The sequence below is a fragment of the Embiotoca jacksoni genome, unplaced genomic scaffold (genome assembly GCF_022577435.1).
Source record: "Embiotoca jacksoni isolate LCO1_2020_lvr unplaced genomic scaffold, fEmbJac1.0.p SCAF_5, whole genome shotgun sequence".
In the NCBI taxonomy this organism is placed as follows: Eukaryota; Metazoa; Chordata; class Actinopteri; family Embiotocidae; genus Embiotoca; species Embiotoca jacksoni.
The window spans coordinates 17,343,754-17,355,494 of record NW_027185403.1 but is presented as its reverse complement, the minus strand read 5'-3'; the positions used below and the strand labels follow the sequence as shown (position 1 = coordinate 17,355,494).

Below are 11,741 nucleotides of genomic sequence, written 5' to 3'. Positions count from 1 at the left end.
GTGTGTGTACGTTAATGGATGGGATGATCGTGATAACTGAAATCTGATGTTTCACCCTCCAACCTCCCACCTCTAGTATCATCAGCACATTTCCCTGTGGATCAAGTCACAACACAAAGTTTGAAACAACTTCTTTTGTTTATTACAATGATGTAAAAGCAAATGGTCCCCCCCCCCCCCCCCCCCACCTGTCCCTCGTCCTCACCTGTGGTCTGCTCACCTGCAGAAAAACAAGCACACAATAATAATTTATTTTCCAAAACATGAATATAACAACTTTCCCTTATAGCAACACATAAGTAGGCTACATTACACTAACACACTCTAAAACGAAATATCAATTCAGTCAGAAAACAGTTTTAATGTCCAGTACACTGTCAAGGCACATATTACAAATGCATTTGTGACTTAATTATAAGCCTCTGTTATAAGTTCCTATAAGCTTGGAATAAATCCAGCTACAGCAGAACATGCATTCCATCATTACATATTAAACATACACAAATAAAGGAGGCCTAATATAATATACAAGCACCAATATAATATATAAGCACTTTTATCAAAACGTTTTATCCAATCATTCTTCATAAAAATCTGTATTTATCTATACAATTGGAATGTATAAGATTTGAGAAATTCTATAGGATTTTCAACATTACTGCTCTTCACAAAGTGATTAATGACCAACAATGATCTTTTTAGACTTGCAGAGTAGCCTACCGGCTCCTGATAGGCCAAACATTGCTTCATCCTTTTCATAGCTGCTGTTATGCTTATAAATTATGTCCTGATGATGTGAGCAGTTGTCAGATAAAAAAAAAAAAAAAAGATTCAAATATGACCAAAAACCTCATTCTACAGTAAAAAGCAATGAAACACTGAATGATGGCAGAAAGCAAGCAGGAGAGCTTGAACCCCCCCCCCCCCCCCCCCCCCCATCAATAAGTGTATCAATAAATCATGCCAGTGAGTCAGTATACACAACCAGGACGCAGGTGGAACCACGACTAACATCCTTAAATGTGCTTTTCCTGCTGTGACATGTAAAGTATGTGCTGTTAAAAAGGCCCTAAACAAGTGATTTGCACCATTATATGATTTGATGATGATGATCTACAATATAAATTCAATTCAATTATGAAATTTCCACTTCGAATCAAGGCAATTTTAAGAACACAAGAAGCATATAAAAACAAGTGAATGGCAACGGTAACTTGGCTATAATATGCTAATAAGTGCAACTGCATGAAAAAATAGTTTATGATAGTGATAGATTGAGAACCACACAATACTTCCAGAGAAGTGTTTGAGTTTTACGGGATGATCTCTGATTGGTGGGCTCCTTTGGAGGGACACAGTTGATCAGTGATTATTGTTGTCACCTTACAGCCAGACATCTTCTCTCCTTGGCCTGTGTGTGTAGAGTTCACGTTCTCCTGACATTCATGTGAATGTCCTCTTTGTGCTCTGATTCTCTTAACCAGTCAGAAGGCAGTCTAATGTTGCATGATGGGACACTGAGAGTGGCTGACTGGTGACTGCTTCATATAGGCATCATATTATGGGAAGGCAGGAAGTCATGTCACATTAAATGATTTCATGATTTAACATGGCCCCATGACTTTTCATCTCTGCAGTCACATTTGTAGAACACTTTAGTTTATAATCAAAGGTTCTTTGTGAAGAACGTTATTTATTCCTATTTATTCATTTATACAGTAAAAGCAGTGCAGTGTATTTGTATTCAGTAGCCTGCAATTATTTATTTGGTTGCTGCTGTTAGCCTAAGTGTTATTTCTGCCACAATCCTATTATTGGCAGTTCAAAATGTAAGAAATCTTTAAGGGCTTATGAAAAAACATTATAAGCATAAATTCAGCTGAGGCTCACGAAATACATCTCTGATTGCTGCTTTACACTCCCAAAGGCACATGACAAAATTTACATTGCAGCTGCCGTCAGTGGAGCCCAGTACAGAAGTGTGTAGTGAAGCCTGACAAACTGAGTCAGAGATACAGAGATAGTCGTCTGTCCACAGATCCTCACAGGTAACAACATGGCTTCCACGTTGGGGCCATCCTCTGGCTGACTTCACATTTTTATTCTCAACATAACAATTTGGTGTTCTCCTGTACTGAGAATTACAGCCTGCTTTTTATGTGTGTTTTTGGAATCAACATCTGCTCGTATTATTATTTAGATGTATGCTGATAACGTTATGCGTGAAAGGCATTTTGTTCCTGAAGGCACACAGATCAATGTGATGTCCAATCCTCCCCACACTTATCAAACCCCACACCGCTTTTAATTCTGTCATATGAAAGACAACACTACAGGCTCACGTGATCGTCTGTCAAATTGAGTACTGTACAGTTACACGCACACGTGCACGCACCCACGCGCAAACTGCCCACTCCAGCGTTGTTGTTCAGGGGGAAAGCCCTGTGATCAATGTCTCCACAGGATGGCGGTATGAGTCTGAGTGTGTGCATGCGTGTGTGTTTGTGTGTGCGATCCCGCGTGTGCGTGAATCTGCGTGGGAGTTCCTTCTTTCGCCATTCCGGGGTGTTGCCAGCTGCACGGCAACGCTTGCAGAGACGTCCTGGAGAGGTAGAGCCTGCGCGTCTCTTCGCTCTCCAAGGCGTCTCTTCCGCCTCTAACCTCCAGAGTTTACCCCCCACCCTCCTACTCCACCACCACCAGCAGCACTGCTACACGAGCACCCCGTAACCCCACCCCCTCCCACAAAACAAATTCGGGATCCAAGCGTGCCACAACAGCAGCTAGGTATCCGCCTATCCTCCCCCAAAGTCACCGCAGGCGCAGCAGCAGGCTTCCCCCGTCCGAGAGAGCACGGAGACTCCACCAAGTGATGCCACTACTGCAGCAAGAAAAGCACCCAGCAACCGCGTATATTGTCGACGCCTGCCGGAGGACCCGACACTACAATCTCGGCCCTTGACAGAAGAGAGAGCCCTCACTCCCCCCCTCCCCCCCCCACACACACACACTCCCCCACCCCCTCGGCTCTGTTCCCGTCCCGACTCCAGGATGTCCGACTGCACCGCAAGTTCCGCCGACCGGGTGATCAAATGTAGGCATGCCAAATCCTGCACGGCCAGTGAGAGCTCCTCTGTGCCAATAATTCTGCTGTAACGCATAGTTTTTTTCTGTTTGCATCCCCGTTGTTGCACCAGTGTCTCTAATTCGCACGTTTTTTTTTTCTGACTCAATCATTTTTTTTTATCATTATATCACCTTACAATAAAAGGAGCATATTTGACTGGCGAGTCAGCATGCATGTGCCTGTGAACCTTTTAGGGGAGGGAGGTGGTGATGGAGGGAAAGGGGGGTATCCAGCACGATACTCAGGGTCTTCCCTCGTTATTCTATTAGAATTCACCCCCTCACCAAGGCATTACCCCATTTTCTAACGGGGGGATGTCTCTTCCTCTATGTATAGCCAAAGCAATTGTGCTGCACCCTGTGCTGCATGAGCTCCATGCGCGCTCCACTCCTAGCGGTGATTTCGTGTTACTGAATAATACCCTACAGAGACACAACCGAGAGAGTGATAGAGAGAGGAAAGAGCAGGGAGGGAGCGAGGGAGATGAGCATCTTGTTCCAATGAAACATCAAGCAGTGTGACGATGACAGCGAAAGGCAGACATAAAGGTAAATAAATCTGAGCGTAACTTGCGATATTTGGTGTTGTGGTTCTGCTGTGGTTATGGACGGTGTCACGGGATGATGCTGCATGTATGCAACGATGTACAGACCGAGAGGGAGGATGAGATGCTATGGGGGGGCTTGTCACTCGGAGACTCTCAAGGATTTTTAAGGGTAGTATTTAGCCTATGTACGGTATAGCCGTGCGTCAGGGTACCTCTGTATTGGATGTGCCGACTACATCCATATGTTGGCCAACATTAGCAAATTTTTTTTTTTTTTTAGTCAAATCTGAGCCAAAGTCAGATAATGGATCGGTTTATATAGCAGGTAGGCTGACAACTTGCCTGGCCGAGTGCGCACCCTCATCCCCGCGAGTTTGGCTTTAATTGCGTAGGCCTATATGATGAACTCACCCTGATGTTTGCTGATGTGACGTTTAAAAGCCACGAGTGAACAAGATGACCGTAAGAGTCATTTGGAAGCCTATGCTTTTTTCAATAAGGCCTGAACGGTAGTGGGTGATTCTGCTTCGTCCCGTGCGCATCGTTCTTCCACGTCTCCGTAGAGGTCTCCCTGGCTTCCCCCTCTTGTTTCCCCGAGTGTCAAGTGATAGACAAAATGGAGTTTTGGGATGCTGGGCTGCGTACCCGACCCTATTGCCCAACGAGGAGGATGCATACAGCTCTAATGGTGTTATTGCATCATTGGATTACGGAATATTTAATGTGTTTAGAGTGTCTGTTTCTGCTTTACGCGTGGGCGTCTATGAGGGGGGAGGGCGTGGGGAGGGAGGGGAAGCTCCGCTCGGGTTATGATCCACCGGAGCTTGCACAGATTGTCGTGCTTGTCGGGTCACAACAAGACTGGCATGGCAGGGACGCTTCCACGCACGCAGCCTGTCACATGCGACGATGTCCGGCTGGCTGTCTCTCCCACTGGCTCCCCTAAATAAACTCACAAGGTCTTTCTGCCGGAAGAAGCGGAGCTCACAGTTGTATGCGTCGCTCGGGCATGCCCCGGTATTCCGTGCGTGCGTCGTGCTCGGAAGGGGTGGGCTTGACTGGGTGCGTGGGGGATTTTGCAGTTTTTGCACGTAGGACTACAGGACTGCATGTGCATATATGCCCATAGCTGTATGCCTTTGTGTGAATATACATGGATGCAGTTGTGCAGGGGCGGTGCTATAGAAAATCTGGATCCTGCCAAAGCAACCAAATTCTCACTGACCCCTATCCATCCATCACTTATACGCTATCCACCTTCATCCTCGTATTTGTAACTCGCTTACACATGTGCAGGTTATGTGCATTTATACATTTCTTTTTGCATGCGTGCTGTAATGCAACTGGGCCAACGGAGCTCAGTTACTAACACTGGAACAAAATAAACGACCTACATCCTCATGCATCATCCATCACACACACACACACACACACACACACACACACACACACACACACACACACACACACACACACACATATGAATCGTCTCTCGTAAACAGCAATTCATCAGTCAGGTGAGAGTGATTCGTGGGAATGAAGCTGCAGAGGGATGGGAGCATCAGTCATAGTCAAGACATTTCTGTCAGATGGACTGTGTGGATTTTAGTAATGTTCAGCAGATAGAAGTGAACAGAGATGGACCCAAAGGACAAAGCATATACGGAGAGGAATGGACAAAGAGGCAGAGAGTGGGGGCGAGGTGAGGGAGAGAGGGAAAGAGAGAATGTGACAAGGGCACGGAGGAGGTGAAGTAGCTGGAGCGGGAGAGGGAGGCAGAGAGAGAGAAACAGGGAAACTGAGAGAAATAAAGAAAAGTAGTATTTTACACTGTGTGAGTGACAGGACGGCATTCCTCCGAATTAACCAATGGACTTCTAACACCATTTTTGATTAGTGTGTGTGTGTGTGTGTGTGTGTGTGTGTGTGTGTGTGCGTGCGTGCGTGCGTGCGTGCGTGCGAGTGTGTGTGTGTGTGTGTGTGTGTGTGTGTGTGTGTGTGTGTGTGTGTGTGTGTAAAAAACAACCAGAGCCAAAATGTGAGTGTGGGTTTTATTTAAAAGTTTAGTTCAGTAAATTTAAAGATGTCGCTACCAAATATTGCCTTTTGCCTTTAAAAAAAAAAAAAAAACCGATTCGTAGAAACACTGGTGATTTTCTTCCCTCTCTCTCATGCCATGTGCATCCTAATGTATTATCACTGACATAGCACGGAAGCCATCATGCTTCTTCTTGGACTAGTGTTTACAGGTGACAAAGGAGAGGGCTGTACCCATGAGTCAACAACAATAATAGCAATTTTTGATGTGCACCATTTGAACTTTAATCTGCAAATAGACTACAGAAAGAGTCCTACCAACAAAAGCATTTACAGTTACTGCGCAAATGTTTAAGGCACTAAATGTTAAGTGAGGATGCTTTCAAAAAGGATGACATGATTTGGTTTTATTTTTAACTGTGATGGAAACTGAAAACAAAACTTAAAACAATATTTGGTGAAAGGATCCTTTAACTTTAATGTTTAATGTTTTTTGCAGGACTGCTTGGTCTTCTTGTGGCTGAGGTTAGTTCTTTATGGCTCTGAATGTATGTTTTGCGCTTGTCGTCATGAGTTTTGGACCAATCAGATGCCTCGCTGAACAATAAAAATCGAAACATGTCCGTCTAAAACGTATGCACAGTTGTGTATATACATACATACAATGCATCCATGAAGTCTAATACAGTAACTCTGTAGGACTGTCAAATCAGGTACAGTAAAAACTGATCCACTGGGTTTCATCAAAGCACACAACTGGTACTGAAATGCTTGATTGACAAAAAACAAATTGATGTCAGTAATAAAGATCAATTAAATGTGTAAAGTGTTACACTTTCAGTAATGAAAGGGTCTACAGAAAACATGGTGGAGTTTATCAAGATGTGATACTGCCGTGTTAATTCTTGATTCGGAAACACGAGGAAAAAACAGTGCGTCTTATGCATAGTGTTCAAAGCACAGTGCACAGCTTCTGCTCCATAGAGCCTTTTCATGGCAGAGGCACATCTAATATCAGTGGCCTAATGACTTTAAATTTTTTGGTGTTCCTATGTCAGCTCATTTCAAGATCCTGGTGTGCTCGCTCACTGTCATGTCTTACTGAGACACTTTAAAAGCTCAGAGCTCTCTTTTAAAAATACTTTTGTTAACTGAACTGGCATGATCAGCCCAGCCATGACAAACCTGATCAGATAAAAGTACCAAGTATTCTGTGGTTACATCCTTGTTTCTCCATTTCATGATTGTAAATCAAATAACTTTTTCATTTCATGTGAAATAACTTTCACATTAAAAAAAATCTGTAGAAGTAGAGCTAATGAAAATAATGGCTTGTGTCCATCAGAAGGTGGAAAACACTTGAGGTAACATACCGTAGATACACGTGGGTGGACAAAATATAAAAAACATCTTTCAGAATATTGCAATCCAGAAGCTCCTTCTCACAGTGGATGTTTTGGCTTCTAAACCACAGCTACGACTCAGAATGAATCATGGCTGCGTTCCATGGTCCTTGTAATCAGTGCCTATACTGGTTCATGTAATGGAGGAAGTGCATCAGCATTGCAATTAGTTACAACTTTTCTTCTATGACAATTTAACCATTATTGATGTGAAAAATGTCCATGCAAGCTAAATAAAGACAGTAAAGTTGAATCAACACCGTTCTCACTCTGTGTCAATAATAAGAGAACATTATGAGCTACATACATATAAGGCAGCTAATATCACACACAAGGTGTACCTAAGTCTGCAAACTCAGTGGATGATGAGAGTTGTGTCTCGCTTATTAACGTTGTGACCATTACATCTTTTTGCCGGTGTTTGTCTTCATCCCTCTGACAGTTCAGTAGAGTTTAAACCCATCCATGCTCAGGTGTTACTTTTAGGATATTGCCTTTCATATGGTGTGTCTCATTTTGGACATCTCTGTTAGTACACTTATGCATAGTACACCACCTGTCAGTGCACTTACTCACACAGTGCGTGCATATTCATGGGGTGTTGTCCTAAATCGCAAGCAGCCGTTCCATATTTACCGTAAATGAGGACCGCAGCATTAAAATGCATCACCCACGATAGTATCTGCCGACTTTGTTTGCTAATTTTACCTACAAATACGTTTTTCATGCTCCGTTTCACGCATACAGCGAACATATTGATAGTTTCTATCCGACAATAGTATCGTGGTACTGAGTAAAAAAGAAACACTTTTGTTTAGACGTGTTCAACCTGCTTTTGTACAGTGCGCTGTTCGCTGCAGCAGCAACCACTTCCTCGCTCGTCATATCCAACAGTTTGAAAATATGTTGTTGGTCCCATTTGCTAGCCAAGATGGCGGCCATTGAGGATGAGAAGTGTTCAATGTTTGACACAAAATGTTTTGTCTGTTTACACACTCAAAATAGCAAGTGTAAGTACGGAGGGATGCAAATTGAGACACAGGGACACTTTACTTAGAATACTGTGCAGTATGTATGCCAGCATAATACAAAGGTAAGGACAACGGTACACGAGATTACTAACCCGTACTGCCAAATGTCTTGTTGTGTATTAGGTAAAGTGCCAATGTGCTACAATGCTTATTAATACAGTTTATAGTGAAAAAATAACAACAGTTTGATCAATTTAAATGCATTACATGCTACATGCAAATAGCCTATTAGCATTGTAGGATTCCTCAATGAAACCAAAGGCCACCTCAGTTGCCTCACTTTAGAAAAGTATTCCTGTTCAGAAATAATGCTCCAAAGTGCAAAGGTGATATATATCTTTTGTAAGTTCTGACTTTTTGAACAAATCAATACATGTGTGAAGAGTTTTCAGCAAAGCTGAGTGGAGCCATGTCCAATATGCACACATGCATGTATGCATTCATGCATGGACAAACACACACACACACACACACACACACACACACACACACACACACACACACACACACACACACACACACACACACACACACACAAACACAAAACACCCCTGGCAAGGCTTGGGGCATCAGTGGGCATATTTCCTTTTCGTGTAACATGCTGTCCCATTCCCTCGGAGCCTTGTGTGAACTGTGTGTGTGTGTGTGTATGTGTGTGTGTGTGTGTGTGTGTGTGTGTGTGTGTGTGTGTGTGTGTGTTGGATTTGGGTGTTACTCCTATGAGCCAGGGGTCCCACCTTGACAGGTCTCTGTGTGCCCTGTGGGGAGGGTGGCAGGGCACGGGCTATTTATAGAGGAGGTACTCCAGAGAAAGAGCGAGAGAGGGAGAGAGAGAGCGAGAAAGGGATTGTCTAATGAGGACAGGCTGTTAGGGGATGGGCCGTTGTTTCTGTGTGTGTGTGTGTGTGTGTGTGTGTGTGTGTGTGTGTGTGTGTGTGTGTGTGTGTGTGTGTGTGTCTGTACACAGATGGTCCTTCATGTGTGTAGTGTGCATTAATTGAACAACTTCAAACGTATCTTTAGTTGTCCCCCCACCACCACCTTCAAAGACCTCGTGGATCTATGTTAGCTGATCTGGGTCAGAGATGGTAGATAAACACAGACACACACAACACTCACGTGAACAGTTGCATCTCTCCTCTGTCATGCACCCCAATTTTTGCTCTTTCTCTCTTTCTCTCTTTGCTGCTCTCATTCTTTCACCCCTCAGTTTTTTTTCCTCCTTCATTTATTCATGCAGAGACAGGAAGTGGGATGAACAGATCTTGGAAGATATGTGTGTGTGTGTGATCACTTTAGATGAGGTCCTGGAGAGGGCAACACATCTAACATACAAACACACACACATGCAGGCATGCCATCAGTTCCCATCGATGTCACTGGATGAACATCAGACAGATACAGTCTGGGCAGACACAGTATTCCACTGTAATGAGTGGATTCACCGTCTGCTGTAGCACATGTAAACTCATTAATACTTCTATAATATTCAATTTCTGTGTCATTCTTTGCAGTTGTTTCATTTCCTATTCTCTTAAATGATCTGACATCCAGTTGATTAATAGGCACAAGTTTGTGTTGTTTTATACCTATTTAGCCATATTTTGTAACATTTGGGGGAAAAACACAGACGGTAACAGATGGATGACGGGTGACTTCTTCCGCAATCTGTCTGTTCTCACTTGCTGTCACTTCCTGCATCCTGCACCAGCCCCTCTGATTGTGAATGGTGTCCTTGTGGTATTAAAAGTGATGAAATATCCCCCATAATTAACTTTAGCCATTAGAGATGATGCACACAATAACAATATGATTCTGATCAGATTCTGCTCCAGTTAGGCTATTAGGCCAGCCCAAACAAATTTAGGAGATTTGGTTGAAAGCTATGTCATAGATTTTCTCTCGGGCTCCCCCCCTCACCGCTCTGTGATGTGGAGATTTTTGGCTGAGCTGGCAGCTCTGGTGCTTAATACATTCCACACTGGGGAGTTCAGCTGTGGAGAGTGGGCCAGAAGACGAAAACAGCAGAAAGTACATGAAGACGAAGCTACAAATGCTCTCACCTCTTTGCTCAACTTACACCACTCGCTCCATCTCACCTCACACGCATGCCTTCCTTCGTGTCATTGGTTGCCTCAGTGAAGAGGACTGTTATGGATGAATAACGTTTTTTTCACTCCACTTGTCTCCACTTCAGAGAGCGGAGTTCGCCGTGTTCGTCATCTGTACTCAGACAAGGGACAGCTCAGACTGTACCGTCAGGAAGGAAAGTTCCCTCCCAAGGTTGAAACACTTGGCAGCAATAAAAAGTGTTAAAATGCCTTACAGCGGCATTTAAGACAGAGCTGGCCAATATATAATAATATTAGATTGACATACTGATATAAGACTACATATCGTCTTAGATTTTGGACATCTTAATATCTTTATATGCCATGATCTTTTCCTGGTTTTTAAGTCTGCATAACAGTAAAGTGATGTCTAACACGATCTAAGCAAACACCATCTTTACATTCTTGATATCTGTGTGGGATAAATGATGTCGAACTCCCTGTGACACTATTTGATCGCTTTATATCCAGTAGGCCTATTTCTTTGATAAATTCATAAAGACAACACACAGCAGATTAATATTAATGTGCCAGTGTTTGCCAGCTGGCTGATGTTCAACAGCAGCCCTTTAACAAAATCTTCTGAAGTTAAACTATCGGGTTTTCCCACAGCTAAGAGTTCATGAGCAAATTAATATAAAACATCCTAATTCACAGTTTTGTCATTTTTATATTATCCATTAGCTTTTAGGCAGGCCAGGTTTCATACTGCTAAAGTTACCCAATGTCCCAAATACTGAAATCTTGATTTAGGCTTTTGTCTGTCTCACCTACTACTGTTTAAAAGTTAATATTAATGATAGCACGTCCTCTTTGTTTGAATATCATCAAGAAGCTATAGAAAACTGTGATGAATCCCATCTTTGAAATGAAACCACGGAGGTTAAGTTTTAGTAAACTGTGTTATGTCATCTTCAGCTGATGATATTCTTTCATGGTGTTTAGAGTTTGCACAGCTATTGTGGCATTTGCTTTTGGCCGTCCTGACAGGAGCGTCTATATCTGAACAACTAAGTTTGTCATCTTTACAGGCTCTTAGCCAAGAACGGTTGCTGTTTTATGCAAATTTGAAGCTATTTGTAAGTAGCAGAGGCAAAATGTATTGGAATACAACTCTAAACTAAAACAGCCCCCATGCTATTATTGTTATACTAAAATAGCACTGTGCAAAGGTTTTAGGCACTTCAGATGTTTAGATGCTTATCAGTCTCACTATATCATCAGGAAGCCATCTGATTGGCCCCAAATTCATTCTGCAGCATGATGACGTGCCCAAACATAAAACTGTAGTTATAAAAAATATCTACAGCCACTAGAAGAACAAGAAGTCCTGGAACTGAAGAGTACTGATGTCAACATCATGGAGTCGGTCTGGGATTACATGAGGAGAAAGAACACACTGAAGTGGCTTGAATCCACAGAAGAACTCTTGTTAAGTTCTCCAAGATGCTTTGAACACCCTACCTACCTGTAAAAACTCTGCAA

General features: G+C 43.0%; 1 protein-coding gene across 7 annotated transcripts in view; it reads left to right on the top strand.

The window, feature by feature from the left end:
• Positions 1-2,667: 2,667 nt before the first annotated feature.
• Positions 2,668-11,741, top strand: part of ppp3cb (protein phosphatase 3, catalytic subunit, beta isozyme) — a 35,822-nt gene continuing 26,748 nt past the window's right edge. For 3 of the 7 annotated variants that reach the window (XM_069170680.1, XM_069170683.1, XM_069170679.1), the window contains exon 1: positions 2,669-3,094. In XM_069170680.1, coding sequence (XP_069026781.1) covers positions 3,052-3,094 — 43 coding nt within the window. In that variant the 5' untranslated portion in view covers positions 2,669-3,051. Of the gene's footprint in view, positions 3,095-3,553; positions 3,676-11,741 lie in introns of those variants that run through there. The other 4 variants (XM_069170682.1, XM_069170681.1, XM_069170685.1 and 1 more) reach the window with 3 other exon arrangements.